Source organism: Equus przewalskii, chromosome 3 (assembly GCF_037783145.1).
Source record: "Equus przewalskii isolate Varuska chromosome 3, EquPr2, whole genome shotgun sequence".
In the NCBI taxonomy this organism is placed as follows: domain Eukaryota; kingdom Metazoa; phylum Chordata; class Mammalia; order Perissodactyla; family Equidae; genus Equus; species Equus przewalskii.
Window position 1 is genome coordinate 54,278,813 of NC_091833.1, and position 21,172 is coordinate 54,299,984.

At 45.6% G+C, this 21,172-nt stretch overlaps 1 protein-coding gene across 1 annotated transcript in view; it reads left to right on the forward strand.

The window, feature by feature from the left end:
* Window positions 1–17,125, forward strand: part of SCD5 (stearoyl-CoA desaturase 5) — a 141,137-nt gene extending 124,012 nt beyond the window's left edge. Inside the window, exons 4-5 of the mRNA XM_008525788.2 lie at window positions 12,000–12,232; window positions 15,643–17,125. Of these exons, the coding sequence (XP_008524010.1) occupies window positions 12,000–12,232; window positions 15,643–15,833 (424 nt within the window). The 3' untranslated portion in view covers window positions 15,834–17,125. The remainder of the gene's footprint in view (window positions 1–11,999; window positions 12,233–15,642) is intronic.
* Window positions 17,126–21,172: the final 4,047 nt, after the last annotated feature.

Below are 21,172 nucleotides of genomic sequence, written 5' to 3' on the forward strand. Positions count from 1 at the left end.
GTCCTCTTCCTTCTTCCTCCACTTCATCCTATTGCCTGCTTACTTGGCTTGTCTCCTTATGTTTATTGCAGTTCCGAGTTATTCAGAGTGAGACGTTATGCTTACATGTGAGCCAGAGTCATCTCCTGCTTCCAGCCTGTTCCTGACGAGCCCTTGGGGAAAGTTACAGCCTCTCTCTTTCCCCTGGCATGCTCACTTTAGCTCCCTGCATCCCGCCTTGTCCTTCACTCTCTAGTCATGTTGTCCCCGTACACTTGGGCTGTTCCGTGACACTGTGTCTTTGCTGATGCTATTTCTCTGGCCTAGATCCTTGCTACTCAAAGTGTGGTTCGGGAACCAGCAGCATCAGCATCACCTGAAAAGCTTGTCAGAAATGCAGGATTCAAGCCCCACCCGGGACCCCAAGTAATTTGGATGCAGAGTGACTGTTTGAGAAGCACTGACCTAGAATGTTCTTGTCATGCTTTTCATCTAGCCAGCTGTTACTCGTTCTTCAAAACTCACCTGCAGAGGGCCAGCCTCAGGGGCCTAATGGTTAAGTTCAGTGCACTCTGCTTTGGCGGCCCACGTTTACTTCTCAGGCGTGGACCTACACCACTCTGTTAGTGGCCATGCTGTGCTGGTGGCCCACATACTAAAAAATAGAGGAAGATTGGCATGGATGTGAGCTCAGGGCAAATCTTCCCCAGCAAAAAAAGCAAAAACAAAAACAAAGACAAAACACCTCACCTCCAGGAAGCTGAGGTCAGCAGTTCAAAGACACTCTGGGTGGGAGGTCCCCAAGCATGTAATGTTTATATGTAGTACAAGTATCATATAAGCTTTTGCCTTTTAGGGGGTCTGTGAGGTCCTCCCTTTTCCAACTGCACATCTATGTAGGCAGATTTTCTTCATACACTTCAACCAAAACAATATATGGCAACAGACTGACAGAAGGAGCAGATGTGTCAATGCAGCTGCTTCTGTTAAGCCAGACATTAAAGAGATTTGCAATTATGTAAAATGATGCCATTCTTCCATGAAAACTTTATTTTGTTTTGGAAAATACAGTCATTTTTCGTAAAAATATGGTAGTTATGTTAACATGTAATAGGTTTGTTATTGTTATTTTAATGAATCGATCAGTTTAATATTATACTTTATAATATTAATGAATAAATACAATGTTAATAAGAAATCTAAGAACTCAGATCTTATAATGACTGAGTCATATGATGACTGAGTCATATGATGACTCAGTCAAGACCAAGAGCTCTTCATACCTTAACAGACTCTGCAGGCAAAACTCAGAGCCCCAGCTGGTGTCTCTGAAGCTCACGCTCATGTATCAGACCCCCTTAGGCCCCCTGCAGACAGTCTCAACCTCCTCTCCTGGGGATTTGGCCACTTATTTTGCACAGCAATCTGAGCGCGCCAACTGGCTTTGGGTGGGTTCAACCAGACAGTGCCCTCCTCATGCCTGCACTTTCTCTTCCTCACGCCTCCTGCCTTGGGCTGTCCTGTTGGTGCCAGAGCCTCCAACACCTCTCAACACCCATGTTCTCAGTCCAGAAGTTTTGAGGAGGGGGAGAGCAATGGGATGGGGGAGCTGGTAGATACATTCTTCCCCCATCCTCCTCCCAAAGGGAATGTTACAAGGCTCAGTTGTTCATATGGCCTCTCGGAAGATGGTCCCACCAGGTTAAGATATCAAGCAGTGGTCAGTTCAATAACACACTGTCCTATTGGCTCCCCCACCTTTCCTGCCTCCCACATTCTGTTTCCCAAGAACTGAGTGCCTCCCCCTTTTTTTTTGAGGAAGATTAGCACTGAACTAACATCTGCTGCCAATCCCTGGCCCTGAGCTAACATCCGTGCCCATCTTCCTCTACTTTATATGTGGGATGCCTGCCACAGCATGGCTTGCCAAGCAGTGCCATGTCCACACCCAGGATCCGAACCGGCAAACCCTGGGCCACCGAAGCGGAACTTGTGAACTTTAACCGCTGTGCCACCGAGCCGGCCCCAGAGCACCCCTTTTATAAAATAGTAGCATATAAAGCTTTCTATGATAGCATATAAACATATAAGGCTTTTGCTTTTGCCTTCTGAGAAACTCAGGCTAAGACACTTATCACCATCATGGAAGGTCAAGTTTTGTTCCATAAACTCTGATTAAGAAGGCAAAAAAATGGGGAATGGTTTCCACATACAATTAAAAAAAATCAGTGTAATTGAACATGTGTAGCCTCAGCAGAAAGACTCAGCTATCTAAAATGATTGTCTTCTTGAGTCTACAGCACACGTGTACTGAAGGGATGCTGGATAATGTAGTAACGAAGGTTGAGAGGACATTTTGAGGGTAAGCTTGCTGGGGAAGGTCAATTTTGAGCTGAGTTTTGAAGGCCTGGGGAGCTTTGGAAGGACGGCGCAGCTGGATTTTAGGACGGAACCCACGGGCTCGAAAGCACGTGGTGCGCAATGTCCTGCCTTTTACATGCAAAGTGAAGAAGCTGTGCTCTCTCAGCCTGTTCTTTTTGCCCTCAACAAGACAAATAGTCAGCCTACCTGATCGATTCAGCTGCAGCAGTTGGTATTGATCGTGAACGTGGCTGAAATGACTCCATCGGCTCCTTTCTTGCTCAGAGACTGGCAGCTGGTGAGTAGCTTATCACTGATAGAGTTTTGAAATTAAACTTGCTCTCTTGGGTGGGGTGGAGGGTTGAACTCTGTCAGTTGGTGATTGTTCTTTCAGCACAAGATCTACATATATGTAGGCTAGAATGAATAAGAGTGTGCACACACACACGCAATCTAGTGTCACTGTAATTCCTTTAAAAATTTTACTGCCAAAAAAAGTAGAGAGGACAATCTCATTCTTAAAAGGACTGCTCTTTAAATTGAATTAAATTTTCTTAAGTCTTAGGCCAGATCTTAAAGTAAACAAAGAAAATCACAGTTAAAAAACAACAACATCAAAGAAAAAAGCAGTTACCTGCAAATGTACTGGGCTTTCATTCTCTTGGGAATTGTACATCTCTTTGAATCTCTGTGGACTTTGAACCCAAGAAAAATGGAAATACATAATGGAGTTTGTGTCCAGTTTCATGGGTCTCAGATTAAGAGAAGTGGTCATGTTTTCTCAGTGTATCTCAGATAGCAAGGGTGGAAGTGGAATGCAGTTTTAGGGGTGAGAGAAAGTAGAAATGCAGCAACTTTACTTAAAAAATTATTTTGTAAATAATTTTAATTGTTCGTTTTAGCCATCCTGTTCTACATACCGTAAGGAGTTAGTCTGTTGTTCCTATAACTTGTTCAGAACAATTGATATCTAGTCCGGAAGGGAGGGAGCAGAGTGGGAAGGATGAAGGACAGAGAAAGACAAAGACAGAGGTAAGAACCCTGGAGAGAGACCCAGAATGACATCCAGTCTGATCAACTTCAATTTCGACTGTGAGGACTAGAGAAGCTCTAAGTATCAAGCAGTTAGGAGTGAACCGACCTGATTGCTTTTGCCAAAGACAGATGGATCTTCACCCTCCACTCCTGATAGTGCAGGTCAGCAATGCCGCTGCCTGCTGGCCACCTACTGTGTTAACCAGCGTTCTGTGTTCAAGAACTGCAGGTGATGAGAATTGGATCAAGACAAAGCCTACCCTCAGAGAACTTGCCATCCACTTACCCTGATGGAATCAAAGCTTTGAGAAAGGAAAAAGCCTTTTTAACCTTCCTTGCCCGGTCTTAGCGATCAGCATGCTTGGGTATTTTCTTTAAGCACTTCATTGTTGATGATGCACGAATAATGCTCTTTGTGTTGAAATTCTGAAATGACTGTGTTTATCTTTTGAGCCACTGCTTAGTGAATTAGTGCAAACTGTACAAAGACAAATTAAGTTCAAGGGAATGGATGCAACTGACTTCCGGGTTCAGACTTCAAAAAGCACGTAAAGCTGAAGGCAGAGAGAAAATAAAAGTCTTTCTCCCACTGCATTGCAAGCTTCCGAAGGAGATGCTTTCATGGAGCAGCCGTTTGCCATCTCTGCTTCTTCTGTAGGGGAGGAGAGGCATCCAGAAGATGAGGATTATGCATCTAGATAGTCCAATTACAAGATTTTCTTCTACGGGAATGCTTATCATGAAGTAGCACAGGGGAAGTGATGTCAAGACGAATTGAGGGTCAAAGCCAGCTCTGGAGTGATTAAGACTTTCAGGGAACACTTCAGATGCAGCAATCATGAACACTTTTGCTTGAAGACCCTGCAGCACCAGAGTGGCAAAATCGAGAACCCAGCAGCAAAGCCCATTTTCAGCCTAAGCAATTCAAAGAGTCTGGAAGATTTTCTGAAAAGCTCCAAAGAGTTCCCCCATCAATGGGCTTCCATCTTCAGATCTGCATCCAAATGAAGCACATATCTCACCTTGTGGGCCCCGATGCCAGAGGAGACAAAGCAAGGGGGAGAGAATGTTCCATCCATTTACAAACTGCCAGGGCGTATGATCTGTCCTCTAAATAAATGTTTAGTAAGCAGCCAAATGATTTTGCCTGGACCCCTACAAGATGCAAAAATTTTAGAGAAAATGAATTTCTGGCTAGGCTTTAAGTGAAATCACGAAACCACACATATTTAATCAAGATGCCAGTGACAGCTCATTGCTCATCATTATGATACATTTGTGGGGCTGTGATTTCTCCCTCTTCTGTCGTGGTGTTTGCTTATTCCACATTTCCTCAGGCTGGCCCCCTCGGAAGTCATTTCCCCTCCCTTCATGCTCTAATAGATTTCTCTCTCTAGATCTCACACACCACCAGCTCTGGACCCCGCGGTGCCTAGGGTTAGTCAAGCAACAGGAAATGCTTGCAGACAGAACAGCAATTCCTTTTTCATCTAAAGAAAAATGAGAGTGTTAAGATGCTTATCACACTCAGATTTGGGGAAAAAATATGAAATCCCAAATCCTTTCTTCTCCATAGAACAAATTTTAGATCTTAAGGCTATTTTTAATGATTTGTTCTCTTTATTGTGATCCTGTTTATTGGAAGGAGGATAGTCTTCAAAGCGTTGAAAAAGTTGAAAGGTTAGGGCCCATATCTGTATCATCGTTCCCAACAAAAACCTCTACACCTGTTAAGCAGTGAGTTCCCCTTTCCCTTGCCCTTCTCTCCAGCTCCTAGTAACTCCTATTCTACTTTCTGTCCCTTTGAATTTCCTATTCTAGATACCTCATATAAGTGGAATCATAACAATATTTGTCCTTCCGTGTCTGATTTGTTTCACTAATCATGTTTTCAAGGTCCATTCGTTTTGTAACATATATCAAAATTTCGTTCCTTTTTATGGCTGAGTGATCTTCCATTGTATGTATATACAACATTTTGTTTATCCATTCTTCTATTAATGGACACGGGTCGTTTCCACCTTTTGGCTGTTATGATTAATGTTTCTACGAACATTGGTGTACAAATATCTGTTCAATTCTCTGCTTTCCATTCTTCTGAATATATACTTAGGAATGGAATTGCTGGGTCATGTGGTAGTTCGATGTTTGACCTTTTGAGAAACTGCCAAACTGTTTCCTGCAACAGCTGCACTATTTTACATTCCCACCAGTGATGCACAAGGGTTCCAATTTCTGTACATCTTCACCAACATTTGTTATTTCCCTTTTTTAAAATTATAGCCATCATTTCCCTCATATCTTATTGGCCACTGTTGACCAATTCCTCAGTTAATTATAGGCTAAGTGAATGAGATCACCGTGGTTACCTCAAAACAATCAGGAGCTGTGCCCTGGGTGGAGTCCACATTCCCTGAAGGACATGGCTGCAAGGAGCACAGTTGGCTCTCTGAGCAAAATCAGGGCATTCCAGCAAGAAAGAAGGATAGGGGTGGATTACAGGGAGGCTATCATCAATGTTTACAATGGAGAGGCTTTAAAAATATCAATGCCTGGACCAGAAATTCTGATTCAGTTGGATTTAGTTGGGCTGCAGTGGGTTCCCAACATCAGTCATTTTTAAATGTCTGCCCAATGGATTCCAATATGCAGTCATGGTTGAGATGACTGATCTAGCTGGTAAGACTGCCACTAAGCCAGCAGGTATGAATCCTGAGAGTTAAGAAGTGCGACCTGCTACAGGAACACTGTCCCTCAAGGGGACCAAGGAAATTGCCCAAGGGGAAGTGATGTTTATGACTGATAGTAGGAAAAGTCAAGTCAGCCAAGCTGGGAAGAGTGTCATAGACGCAGGGGACAGAGCAAAGGTGGTGCCTGAGGACTGGGAAGAAGTTCAGTCTAGCTAGAGTATACAAAGTATCTACTTCTGACCTTGAGGGGACAGTGTTTTTACTCAAATACGTGCAACTCAGGGCAACAGCTAGATTAGATGCTCCAACCCAGCTTATCTCTGGGTGGGTTTACCTCTGCCCTGTGACCTGCCCTTGGGAGGCTGAGTGAGCAGCAGGTTCTGCTTAGAGGGAGCGGACAATTGGGTGTATGAATTGAGTTTGAAGCCTGCCTGTGGCCTGTACAACCAGTGTGGCCTTGGGGAAGTCCCAGGGCCTCTCTGGATCTCTGTAAAGGTCCTACAAGGACGCAGTTATAAAAACTACCTTATCGGGCTATTGTGGAACTCAAATGAGAAAATATATGTATGTGAGTGGCATACGTTAATATGCTGATGACTTCCAAATGTCTCTTCCCATCCAAACCTCTCTCTAGAGCACCTCTGAACTCCAGACTTGTATATCAAGCTGCCTACTTGACATCGCCCCTTGAATGTGTGGTGGGCATCTCCCACTTGACGTGTCTGAGACTGAGCTCCTCACATGCTGCTCCAAGCCAGCTCCCCTCCATTCCTCCTCATACCAGCTAATGGCATCTCCAGCCTTGGTGTCGTCCTTGACTCCCTGCTTTCTCTCGAACATCTAGTCTGTTAACAAGTTCTGACACTCTACTTTCAAAATATATCCAGAATTCCACCATTTCTCACCATCTGCCACCACCATCCTGGTTCAAGCCAGTGTCCCCTCTTGCCTAGATTCTTGCAGCAGCCTCCTAATTGCTCTTCTTGCTTCTTCCTTCCCCTGCAGTCTGTTCTCAACACAATACTCAGAGTGATCCTGTTAGGATATAGGTCAGATCACACACCATTCCTGCTCAAAACCTGCCCAAAGGTCCATCTCACTCAGAGTAAAGGTGGAAACCCTTATGATGACTTACGAGACCTTCCATGACTTGGCTCACCATTATTCGCTTATCTCCTAGAACTCTCCTCCTTATTCATCTGCTCCAGCCCCAACTTTTGTGCTCTTCTCTGAATGTGCCAGGAACACTCCTGCCTCAGGGCCTTTGCACTTATGGTTTCCTCCACCTGGAATTCTCTGCCCCATTTAGCCACATGGCTAACTTCTCACTTCCTTCAAATCTGTACTCAAAAGCTATAGTGTCAGTAAAGCCTTCTGTAGACAGCCTATTTAAAATTTCAGCACCTGCCCTTGACATCATATTCTCCTTCTCTGCTTTATTTTTTTCTTAGTATTTACCACTAACATGCTCCTTGTTTTATTTATATTGTTCATTAGCTGTCTTCCTGACCGGAATATATATATATATATATATATGTATATATATATATACAATCTCCCTACCAGGATCCCCCTGCTTCCCAAGGGCAGGGATTTTTGTCTGTTTTGTTCGCTTTATATCTCCAGGGCTGGGACAGTACCTGGCTCATAGTAGGCACTCAATAAATTTGTTAGTCCCACATTTGCAGAACAGAAGGCTGAGGCTCAGTGAGGTTAAATAATTGACTCGAGATCACACAGCTGGGAAGTGGCGGAGTTTGGTAGTTAAATGCTCTATGATGCTTCACAACATAAAAAGCCATTTGGCAAAAAGAGCAATATCAGTGGCCCCTCTCCAGTCTTCCTCCCTTCCCCCTCTCTCTCTCGAGGAAAGGAGGGCCTTTACATCAGGCAGGTCTGGATGCTGGAGGCTCCGTGGAGTACTCTGTGGGTCCTTCGCCGGGGCGTCCAGATCTGAGTGTTATTAAGCGAGGAAGCCAGAGAACCACCTCAGCACTTGTTCTGACTGTAATTAAATGGAGACCAGATGCTCGAGGCAAACGGTGCGCGGGAGGAAGGGGTGCTTTGCTACGTGGGAAGATGCGCTGAGTCTGTTTGAAATGGTTGGGGAGAATTTGTACACAGTTAGCAGCAACAAGACCCAGACTTGCCGTGCCCCCTAAAAATTCCTTCCTCTCTCCTCCACGCCATTGAACACACAAAGAGGAGTCCTAGCAGAGTACAGGAAGAACAGCCAGAGAACAACACTATAATTAGGTCTGCGAAAGCTTTGTTGGGATGAGGGCGATGATTTTACAGAAGGTCTGTTTTTGGGGAAGAGGAAGTTGGGCCTGACAGTGGCTGTGCTAGGAGGTGAAGCCCGGGCCTTTCTCTCCTCCCACTCGGGAAGCCACATTGCTGGGCGTTCTCCCTCCACAGGGACTTGGCCCCTCGGGGACAGGAGCTTCTGGAACCAGAGCCCAGGCAGGCAGGTGGCTTCCGTAAACGGCTCAGGGGAGGATGCTGGGGCAGGGTATGAGTGGAAGCAGAGTCCCCCAGGCTGTGGTCAAACCAGAGAAGGCAGATTCCATAGGGTTGGGGCAGAGCAAGGGCCTGGCTTCACCCCGGGGGGGAGCATGGCACCTCTCTAAGCCGCGGGGTCCTTGTTGCGGAGTGTGTCCATCCGATTCTGCTGCGGATGGGAGGAGGGAGAGAAGGCCTGTGGCCAGCTTAGCCTGGCGTCCAGCACAGAGCCAGCCCACAGCACATGTGTTTTCTCTCTCCTTCTTTTCAGGAGCAAAATGAGGGGCCAAGACAATGGCTCAGAACAGCACTATGAGAGGCTCTTTTCAAAGGCACTGGGTTGCAACCCAGAGAGTGAGAAAGAGAAGCTTAAGTTGCAGGATGCCCACTGTTGGCAATGTTTAGCTGCTTCCTTTCCTCCTCAGAGGTGCAAACGAGGAGCCAGGAGACCCTTGGCTCTGGGCATGTCTTCCATTTTCCCTTCAGAGCCCCTGCCTCTTCACATGCTCACCACCACTTCCCAGTTTCCAGGGCCAGTGCCTGTGGGCTTCACCCAGATCCCTCTTCAGCTGATGCTCCCACCCCCCAGCTGCCGTCCTTTCTGGAGAATTGCCCCTGCCCACATGGAACTGCCTTGCCCAAGGGTTCGCCCCTCCCACGGGGCACCCTGAAGCCAATGGCTGGATGACGTGGGATACCTTTCAATTTGGGACAACTCTAAAGGGTCCTCTAGCCCCAGTGCTCCCGTTGGATCTGCTGAAACTCATTGTGGGTGAGCGTCTCCCTCGGCCCAGCCCTGCCTCCCTCCCTCACTTACGGTGTCTCCTGAGAGCACTCTCCAACAGCCGTCTGCACGTGACTCTCAGGAGCCCAATCCAGACCACCAGTCCCTTTGACTGTTGTCTTTGCCCCTCCAACCACAGCCCACTCATCTGGCCTCCCAGGAGCTCTCTTTCAGGTGCTGATGGGTTAATATATTGCCCAATAAAAACAATAGCATTGGGGCTGGTCCCGTGGCTGAGTGGTTAAGTTCACGCACTCCGCTTCAGTGGCCCAGGGTTTCACCAGTTCAGATCCTGGGCATGAACATGGCGCTGCTCATCAGGCCATGCTGTTGTGGCATCCCACACAGCACAACCAGAAGGACCTACAACTACAGTATACAACTATGTACTAGGGGGCTTTGGGGAGAAGAAGAAGAAGAAAAAAACGATTGCAACAGATGTTAATGCAGGTGCAAATCTTAAAAAAACCCCAAGAAACAATTATCATTATGGGAACTGACATTTATGTGCAGCTAGCAATCTGAAAAACACACTTACATATGTGATTTCATTTGCAAAGCAGAATAGCGTGATAGTCTCTGAAGTGATCATGCCTGGATTTGAATCTTGGTCCTACTTCTTATTGGTCTTGTGACCTTGGCCCAGCAACATAACTTTTCTGTTGATCAGTTTCCCCATCTGTAAATGTAAAATGGGGATAATAATGGTCTCTTTCTCCTAGAGTTTTTGTCAGGATTAAATGAGTCAGTGCGTGTGAAGGTCTCCGAGTAGTCGTGACACATGGTAAGCACACACTCCACAGTAGTAATTAGTATTTGGCCCTCCCAAGAACCCCATGAGGTATTATAATTGCCACTTGTATTGGGACCCTCTTGTGCCTTGCCTCATTCTCCTTGTCCACTTGTTCACTCCAGTTGTTGCCACAGCCACCTGCTGGCACAGGTGTTGCCCAACAGCACCTCGCTCAGCTGTCCTGCTTCATTCTTACTTCCTGCTCTGGCTTCTTTGCTGCCTCCACCTGAGATGCCTGCAGAGTGCACTCAGCCATTCTGGCCCCAGCAAAGACGGAAGTGTGAGGGAGCTAATATCTCATGTGGCATCCCTCAACCAAGGGGGGTTGGAGCCAATGGGAAATAGTCCCTTCTTTCATTCTGGAGAGAGTAATTCTGGGATATCTTCTGTCCCATCAAGGTCTGAGTTCAGTCGCCCATGGCAGCGGGCACCCTCGGCTTAGCTGCCCCTCCTTCCGTGTTTCACTTTTCCCGGTTGCCCACTTCTTGAGTTCCTGAGCTCCTTTCCCAAAGAAACTGCCCACACACAGGCCCTTGCCTCGTGCTCTGCTTTCTGGGGAGCCATCTAACTGTGCACAAGAGGAGAGTGAAAGGATAAAAAGACATCTGTTCAACCTCCAGAATCAGATGTGGACTCAAGTCAAAGTCTCCCACCTCCCGACTTTCATTCCCTCACACTCTGCCTCCTCCGAGTTCATATGCATCTTAACAGAGGCTTTCTGGAAGCTCAATTAGCCAGTGGGAGGCCAGGGAGGAAATAGCTATGCACAGATGGCTTTGGATACTTTGTGTCAGAGCCCCTCTCCTGTCCCTGCGTAGACCTGGTCCTACATGGCCAGAGGGTGGAGAACAGTGGTTCCACCTGACGGAAGCCTGGGGCAGGGACTGTGTGGGATTTGTGTCTGTATCACTAGCACTCAGAGCATGGCATATAGTAGGCACTCAGTAAGTGTTTGCTGGATACACAGGTCCAGGAGACAAACTATCGATGGTTTCTTCTCAATGATTTTTTTTTTTTTTTTTTTTTTGGTGAGGAAGATTGGCCCTGAGCTAACATCTATTGCCAATCCTCCTCTTTTTGCTTGAGGAAGAGATTGTCACTAATCTAACATTTGTGCCAATCTTCCTTTATTTTGTAATGTTGTATAAGGGATACCACCACAACACGGCTTGATGAGCAGTGTGTAGGTCTGTGCCCAGGATCCTAACCTGTGAATCCCAGGCCACCAAAGCAGAACACACAACCTTAACCTCTATGCTACCAGGCCGGCCCCTTCTCAGTGATTTTTCCTGTGACCTGTTCCTCTACTTTTTGTTTTTATACTGATTTTGAATATAGTCTTGAATGGACATAGAACATTTTGGGGACTGTGTTGTTTACCTTTTTACCAAGCTAAGTTAGTACAGAATCATGTGTTTGAAAATTATTCAAGAAATACTGATATTTCTTGAAATTATTCAAGAAAACCTGCTTATCAGGTTGACTGACTGATGAAAGAAATAGCTAGGAGCTGTCAAACTGGTGGCTTGTGGGACAAATGTAGCTCTAAGACACTTGGGTTTCCCTGGCACAATGTTGACTGTTTTATATTGAAATTCCTCTGAAATATGCTACAGGCCTTACCACTTCCTCTAGCATTCTACCTGTCCTAATTCTTAAATTTTTGTTACCTGCCTAGCCCTTGTAGCTATATGGGTTTGTGACTCCTGCACAGAGTGACACGCAGCAGGGCCCTCCTATGGAAAGCGTTGAAGGAGCTGACCGGCACAGTTCCTGACTTTTCCTATGGCTTGCTGAGCCTTTCCCCACTGCCATCAACAGGTGCCCAATGCCACCATAATATCTTGCCTTGCAGGTACTATAAGGTCACCGTGGTGCTCATGTGCTTCCTGGTGCCCACGCTGGTACCCTGGTACCTCTGGGGAGAGAGTCTCTGGAATTCCTACTTCCTGGCCTCCATCCTTCGCTATACCATCTCACTCAACGTCACCTGGCTGGTCAACAGTGCCGCCCACATGTATGGAAACCGGCCCTATGACAAGCACATCAGCCCTCGGCAGAACCCACTGGTCACTCTTGGCGCCATTGGTGAGTAGGGGTGTGAGAGCCAATGGGGAGGATGGCAGCTCTGATTTTCTTGGCTTCTCAGTGGTTGTGTGGAATCTGTAAGGAGAGGCAGGGAAATGCAATAGAGTGGAATGAACTTGGGCTTGGGAGCTAGAATCCTGACTCTTGGACAAGTCAGGTAATCGCTCTGATTTACGATTTTCTTCTCTGTGAAATGGGAATAGCAATGCCCGCTTCACAGGGATGTTGCAAGGATTAAGTAAGAAAGATACTATTTGTAAACTGGTTGGTACTGTGCCTGGCACATAGTAGGTGATCAATAATTAGCAGCTATTTATTTTTACCATGGAAATTTTCCTAAAGGAGGAATAGCAATTGACTTCTCTCTCAAACTGCTGTGACCGCTCCAGCCTCAGCTGTCCAGTTATTTGGCTCGCTATAAGAAAAAGGCCTTCAAACAGAGAAATGGGAAGAAACAACACCTTGGCATCTCATGGTACCACAAAACGGTTAAGAGCAAGGCCTCTGGAGGCTGACAAGTTTGGTTGAGTCCTGGTTCCTCCACTTACCCTCTGGACAAGTTATCTGGCTCCTCCACACCTTGTGTCCTCATCTGTGAAGGGGGGACAACGGTATTTCTCTCCTCCTAGGGTCGTTGGAGGGTTAGATGAGTTGATACATAGCGTTTGCCACAGCGCTCAGCATGAAGTAAGCCTTTGTGATGTTGTTTTTATCACTAGCCATATGGTCTTAGGCAAGTTACTTGTCCCTTCTGTGTACTTACATCCTCATTTTAAAATGAGGATAATCACAGCAGCTAGCTCAGAGATGTGAGGATTATGGGAGTTAATACCCGTCAAAGCACTTAGCCCTGGCTGGCACACAGTCAGTGATTAATAATTATTAGCTGTATTTTTATAGAAGCAACTCGGTCTTCTTGGCAAGCGAGCCTTGCGCACAGAGATCAAAGCCAGGAAGGGGAAGTTCCTACTGTTAAGTAGAAATGGTCTCTGTGTCCCTCAGCAATGAATTTGTGTCACCACTTTGTTGGGGTCAGCTATTTATTAAGACCCCAGGGATCTTACATTGACAAGAGCAATATAAGGTGGAATAAACACCAAATTTAGCTATGGGATAACTAAGTAAGCAGACAGCAAAGTACCTTGGAAACAGGCGGAAGAGTTTTCTGACTCTCCTATTGCTTTCTCCTCCTCTCACCCTTCATATTCTAGAAGGACTATAATGAGGGGGGCCACATCCAGTGTTCACTCCGAGAGCAGATGGGAGAGGGGACACGATGGACTGTTACTGTCTTATATGGGGATGATGGGCAAGAAACCCAGGGAATGGGGTCATGACACAAGCCCTGAAGAGCTGGGTATTTGTTGGTTTTAAGTCTATCCAGCTCAACATTGGACTCCCAGTCAGTCTCCTTCATAAAGTGCCTTGGAAGGCTCTTGTTGCAGCCAACAGTGCGGTAGATGGGGAATACATACAGAGTTTTTAGAATAGTGCCTGTTTCTGAATATAGAGGGAAAACTTCTCTATAGTGTACTCTAGTCCAGGAAAAACATCACCAATGATGAGGGTGGAGGAGCAGAGTAGAGAAGACCTACCTGAATAAGAAAACTGCAGACCACAGATTGATCCATCTGACATGCTCTTTGTGGAGCAGAATCCTTCAGATGCAGTCTCCAGCACCTCCACTCCTAGCTTTACACCCAAGAAAGATGAAAACATATATCCACACAAAAACTTTATATGAATGCTCATAGCAACATTATTCATAATAGCTAAAAAGTGGAAATAATCCAAATGTCCATCAACTGGTGAATGGATAAATTCGATGGTATAATAAATGGTGGTCTATCCATATAACGGAATACTATTTGGCAGTAAGAAAAAATGAAATGGTCATACCTGCTACAACCTTGAAAATCTGCTGAGTGAAAGAAACCAGTCACAAAGGACTACATAGTGTATGATTTCATTTATATGAAATGTTCAGAGTAGGCAAATCTGTAGAGACTGTAGTCAGGGTTCTCCAGAGAAATGGAAACAGTATGTATATATACTGTTACAAATATTCCTCATAATAAATCTCCATATATAATATATATATACAGAAACAGTAGGATATCTAGATGTATATACTGTTTCTGTATATAGACAGGTAGATAGATAGATAGATAGACAGACAGACAGACAGATAGATAGGTAGATATCCTACTGTTTCTGGAGAGAGAGATTTATTATGAGGAATTCGCTCATGTGATCACGGAGGCTGAGAAGCCCCACCATCTGCCGTCTGCAAGCTGGAGACCCAGCCGGTAGTATAGTTAAGTCCGGATCCAAAGCCCTGAGAACCCAGGGAGCCAATAGTGTAAATTCCAGTCTGAGGGTAGGAGAAGATGGGATAGATGTCCCAGTTCAGTCACTGAGTCAGTGAAAAAGGGGCACATTCCTCCTTCCTCCATTATATGTTCTATTCAGGCGCTTAATGGATTGGATAATGCCCACCCACACCGGGGAGGGCCAGCTACGTTACTGAGTCCACTGATTCAGATGCTAGTCTCAGCCAGAAACACCCTCCCAGGCACACCAGAATAAAGTTTCCCCTGGGCACCCCTTGGTAAGTCAAGTTGACGCATAGAATTAACCGTTGTAGCTATGGAAAGTAGGGCTGGGGGGATGACACCTAAAGGGTGTGGGGTGTCCTTTTAGTTAATGAAAATGTTATAATTCATCATGCTGATGGATGCACAACTCTGTGAATATACTAAAGGCCATTAAAATGTGTATTTAAATGGGTGAATTGTATGGTAAGTGAGTTATATCTCAGTAAAGCTGTTTTAAAAAATCAAATGAAAGAAGCCCTGAGACCCCTCCTGAAAACATCTTAAAAAAAAAAAAAAAGAAGAAGAAGGGAGGAAAAGCTTTTCACTGAGAGGGTAGGATAATATACAGGTAGAGTTTGGATATATAAAGATCCAGCTCCTTAATGTACTTACCTATCAGAATGATTCTCGTTTATGTCTTCCGAGCTCTCGCAAGAAGTCTTCCTGTGTTCATCCCAGTCTGCAAAGGCTATTTTTCTTTTATGAACATACATCAGAATGCTGGTCCGTTGTCAGCCGTTTAGCATTGGGCTTAAGAAGCACAGCTCTGAAGTCATGGAGGCATGTCTACAATACACCTGGGCAAATCAGTCTTGTCACTTTATGCTGATAACTTTATTGTTATTTTTCTGTTCATATTTAGTTTAGCCAACTAAATAAATGCTTCCTAAGGGCAGGAATCAAGTCTTTTGCTCTCCAGAGAACCTGCCTGACACAGTGTCTCGCACAGGGTAGTCTCCATAAATGAGTGATTGAAAAAGCCAGTGTAGGGCATTGGTGATTGGGTTATTTCAAGCTCACTCTGTCTTCCAGGTGAAGGCTTCCACAACTACCATCACACCTTTCCCTTTGACTACTCTGCGAGTGAATTTGGCCTAAATTTCAACCCAACCACCTGGTTCATTGACTTCATGTGCTGGCTGGGGCTGGCCACTGACCGCAAACGGGCAACCAAGCCGATGATCGAGGCGCGGAAAGCCAGGACTGGAGATGGCAGCGCCTGAACCTGGATCCTCCATCCACCGTGTCCGCCGTTGACACCTGGGTTCATGGCTTTTGTTACTATCGTTCTTTTGTTCATTGAATCACGGAAGAGGATAGAGGGTGAGGAGACAATGGAATCTATGTGGTTTGGAAAGTTTTTGTTTGTCTCAAAATAATGTCAAGAAACAACTCAATGAAAAAAAATTTTTAAGTCAATGTAACTATGATTTAACATTAGCTCGTGGACTTGTGATTTAAATGCTGTCGCTACAATATGTCAAACATACACTGTCATATGCTTGTACATGTTAACCCTGACAGGATGAAGGAATTTAATATTCTTTCAGTGTGATTCAGGAGAGCATTTCTTTTCTTTTCTTTTCCTTTCTTAACCCAGCATTACTTTTAAACACACTATCTGAAGGAGCAGAGAGGCAGGGTAGAAGACAAAAGAGGGTCTAAGAAGTCACTAAGGAATGTTTCTGTTTTGTAATTAGTATATGTGTGTGTGTTGTTTTTTAAGTAAGAGAACTGAAAACTTTAAAAAGTGAGAATACAGGAAATGGCTCTCTTATTTTTTGGCCCTGTTTATAGCTTGTCAATGCTCCACTGTCTTTGCTTCAAAAGAGATCTGTTCACTGCCCAGCTAGCTCTGTATCCTGAGCTGTACGCCAGCCGACCCTATACATCAATGCCTGTTTAGGTGTTTGATTTTGTTCTCTTTGCTATTGTCATTTTGAAGGTGTATAACTCAGACGTGCCAGACATCAAATTAAGCTCAAATTAAGCTTTCATTTAAATGTTTAGACACCTAATTTATATTCTAATTGATCCCAGCCACTGATGCATGCACTTTAGCTACTTCTGCTAAATAAGCGTATTAATTTTCCACACCAGGCCATCAGATCTTAATAACCGACAGTTATCTAGAACTCAGTGTCTACTAATGTTTCACCTGCATGTGGCCTTCATTGATTTTGCAGCAAAATATAAAGTGATCATTATGTAGCTTCCGGATTAAAAAAATTTTGTGTGTTAAGTTGCCTTGTAAAGAGCATGTTGAATTATCGGGACAGCGCGCCCTTTGTGTTAGATGTTAGAGCAAAGGAAAGGCTTCTAGTGTTGGCATCGGAGCGCTGTGAAGGTAGATATTTTTGGGAAAGATGTGGGATTTAAAATTTTGGGAAGAGAAGTGATGCCAATAGAAAATTGTCATAATGAAGTTCTTCATCCAGCAGGTGTTTAACAGTGTTATTTTGCCATTAATAATGTGTAAACTATGAGTGATTTACAATAAATGATTATGAGTTCATTGGTGTTCTTGACCAGATACTTAGATCTCATTTAGAGAAGTCTCTCCAGGGGGCCTGATGCTTCCTGGTGACCATCTGATTCACATTTGTCTTGGGCCCTGGACTAACAACAGCCCCTAAAACCAGGTCTCTCCTCTCCCATGGGCCTTAGGCAGAACCAGAGGGAAAGTCAGCAAGTTTTATTTGGAATGCAGAACCTCCAGTGGTGTCATTTCCCATTTCTCACTCACCAACACTGTTGCTGTACTGCTTCTAGCTGATAAATGGGAACCTCTACTCCTACATGTCACCCAAAAGAGCACTTTCCTCCCCGAGCCCCGTGAGGCCCCACCGGTGGTGACCAGAGGTGGGGGAGATGGACTCAACTCCCACTCCATTGCTATCTCTCTCAGCTTCACCTCTGTGCTGCCTCAGTCTCTGCCCATCTTTTGCCCCAAAGCGGCTGTGCCCATGCCATCAGATACAGACTTCTTAGCCTGCCCACAGTTGAGTGGGATTCCAGCCATTGGTGGCTGCCAGACCAGATCTCATCTTGTAAGGAGCCTTTGGATATGACTGTGGCATCTTTCAGCTGCTTCATATGCTACACATATATTGCTAAGACCTTGTACGGAGTGTCGGTAGCATGCAGTTGTGTTCTAAGATGAATTTATATCAGCATGACCTAAGATGGCCCTGATTGGGAATGTTTCTGTGAACTTTTGACCCCTAAAAGTACTGAACTTACTTGCTTGTCCATTAATAGAAAAGATTACGCTTGAAACAGCTATTTGGAATCTTCTCACAAAAGGAGGATATTCCCCAGCTAGTCCAAATAAATTGAGAACCCCACTCCTCTGAACCTGGGTGTCGGGTCTTTATCTGCGGCAGTACCATGAAGGAGATAAGGATTGGGATGGTTTTGATGAAGTAGTGGATGAAGGTTAGAGCATTCTAATGTCTTCCATATTAACATTTCCTGTAGGTCTCAGCAGCACCTAAGGGAAGAAAGTCACCCTGGGAGGCATCTCCAAGCCTATCTAAGGTGGCCATGGAGAGGTTGGTACATTTTTTGAAAGGTTCAGTCTAAAGTAAGGGAACATCCTGTCTTTAGCCTCTTGTGTCCTACAAGGCTTGTTTCAGAAGCTCTCCCCCCTGCATCTAGGTGAGGGGAGCCAGAGGAAAGCAGTTCCAGTAGTGCTTATCCCATGTGTGTCATGGTGGCTACACGGAGCTAACCGGCGGCGGCGGAGCCAACTTAAGTGCCCTTTGAGTCCCCAGCTGTGCTCCTGGCCAGCTGTGTGACCTTGAGAAAATCAGTGTTTCTAAATCCAGTTTTCTCATCTGCTGAGAGAACGGATGAAACCAGACTCTTGATCTAAATTGCTGTGTTTCCTGAGACATGTTTTTAGGCTGAACCACATGAAAGTACCATTTACTAACCTACTGAACCTCAGTGTCCTCACCCACAGAATAGGGACAGTAACACTTACGTGCATCGATCAGATAAACGTAGAGGCCTCCAGCGCAGGGCCTGGCGTGTCCTCGATCCCCAGCAGACATCAGTTGAGGGTGAGAAGCGTGTCCCAGACACAAGACGGAAACTGAGATGTAGTCAAATAACCGCAGGCTGGAAAAGAGAAGGACCAACATCTAGTTTCGATTTTGCCACTAACTAGCTGGATGGTGAAGGGTAGCAAAATATGCCCAAAATATGCCATTTTGACGTGGGATTATTTTGAGTTAAAGGCACTTGAAAAACCTGCAAGCACATGCAAGAAGGGCACTGACTTCCCCTTTTCTTCCTAAAAGCAAGGGATAAAACTGCCATGTAAAAGATGCCCTCTCTATATGAGGAGGAAAGAAATATTCTCATCGCCAGAGACGAGAAGGGGCTGAGAGAAATCAGTACAAGCAAACCTTGTTAAATGACCCTTATCTTCCTTTAACCGGCCCCTACATTTAGATACTTTTTCACAATTACTACTCTTTGTTCAACCTAGTATAGAAGTGCTTAGGCCCAACCACTTTTGGGGTCTTCATTTTTCTGTGAAGGCTCCCATGTACATGTAATAATAAAATCTGTGTGCTTTTCTCCTGTTAATTTGTCTTATGTCAACTTAATTCTCAGGCCCAGCCTGACTGTCAGAGTGTAAAGGAAAAGTTTTGCCTCCCCTACAATGACCCGAATGCCCTTTCAGAGCTTCAGTGCGCCCTTCTGTAAAGGAACCCGACTGGTTTGGGTTATCCTGTCCAGCTCTGCTATTTTAGGAGTCTTTCTCCCTCCATGTAAAGAAGCCTCAGCATGCCGAGGGCCTTTCCTGCAGTGTGCCTCCACCTGGGCCCTTGCGTGTCCCTCTGAACCCCTGGCCTCCTTCCTGCACCTTCACACCTCATCAGAGGATAAGTCTGCCCTGTAACGTCGTTTATGCTTCCCTCCACTCATTTTTCTCCTCATCAGGAGCTGGGATGGAAGATTTCTGGAGGGAGGAGGTTGAAGCCAGTAGATAAGGATGAGCTTTGGGGATTATCTATCTGTGAGCTGCGTTTATCCATTTCACTCCTGTCCCCAGTTACAGAGGAGACTGAAAGCCAGTTGCATTCTCAGTGGCTGCTCACGTGAAAAACAAGGAAGGAAAGAAATAACCTAACTTTTATAATACTTTTTCATTTCCCCATTTTTAGTTCAGGGTATTAGTCAAAGTCTTTTCCTTCCCTTTCCTCGACGTCAAGGAAGTGCTATAAATGACCTGGAAACTCCTCTCCTTCTTCTCCCTGGGGGCTGTAGAGTCCACAACCATCCTACTCCCCGCCCCCAGGAATGTGCCTGACGTCTAAATTTGCACCATCAGAAGCAAGAGGAAGGAAAGCGCTGGCCTTCACGTGCCTGTAAGGCACCAACCTGTGTCTGAGCAGCTACTGTGGGCTCCATGACTGCCTTTGTCTTTCTGCTTCCTCTCACCCTCCCGTGATGCCTCTGACTCTGCACCTAGAAGCCTAGTCAGCCGCATGCTGCCCTGACTTCTCCCAGGATTCAAAGGGAAAAGACCGCCTGACAGCAGCCCGAGCTGGCTAGGACTGTGAAGGCTTTGTCCTGAGAAAGGACCCTTCCTCACAGCTCCTGACCTACGGTTGCTATGGAAAAAAGACGACTTTGCTCTGACCACCTGTCCGAATCCTTACAACTCAGGACTCAGTAAATCCAGTAAATCCTGTCCTCTACAAGGCCACCTTTCTTGTCATTGAGAGAAATCTCCAAAGTTGCTTTTCTCATAGAAGCACCCATTGCTGGGCAGAGCCACCAACCCCTGTGCTGTCAGTGGACAAAGTAACTGGGTCCCATTGGAGTCCACATGGTGTGGTTGTATTTTTATTACAAGATTTCACATAAGCCGGTGTTCATGGTGTATGGATCACAAAACACAGGAGCTATGTGCAGAGGCTGCTCCTTATCTTGGGCTGTATGACAACACAGTGTGTGAGGGTGAGGGTAGGGGTGGGAGGAAAGGGACCATGTGCATGTTATGATCATTGTGATCATTGGAAGAGGATGAACTGTGCTAACTGGGATATCCAGTGTCTCAGCAAGAGCTGACGAGCAGTATAGGTGATGACTTTCCGGTTCCAGCAAACAGGCTTCTCACACCTGAAGCCTAAGGAGAGGTAAGACCCACTTCAGTTCCTTCCTGGGCCTGCAGTTGCTGCCCATGAATGTGAGAACGGCTCTGTTAGAGCCGACTGGGCTCCCTCCACTCCTTTCTCTGAACTAAAAGGCCCTCAAGCTCCCAGCATCATAAAGTGCTTGTTCCAGGTGTCCCAACCAATGAGCATGTCTGTTTGCCCTGTTCTCTACAGCTCCTGCGAGACTGAGCTATTTCTAACACACAGGGGAGGCAGCTTGTTAGAAAGAATGCATGCACAGTTGCACCATGGCCAACCAAGGCGAAAAATGATCTCAGAGTGGATGCTTTGGCCTGGATGGTTTCAAATCACTATTTTAAAAGTGAAGACCTTGAATTTACCTCTATGTGGGAAATTTTTAAGCAATGATATTTTGGACTCTCTTC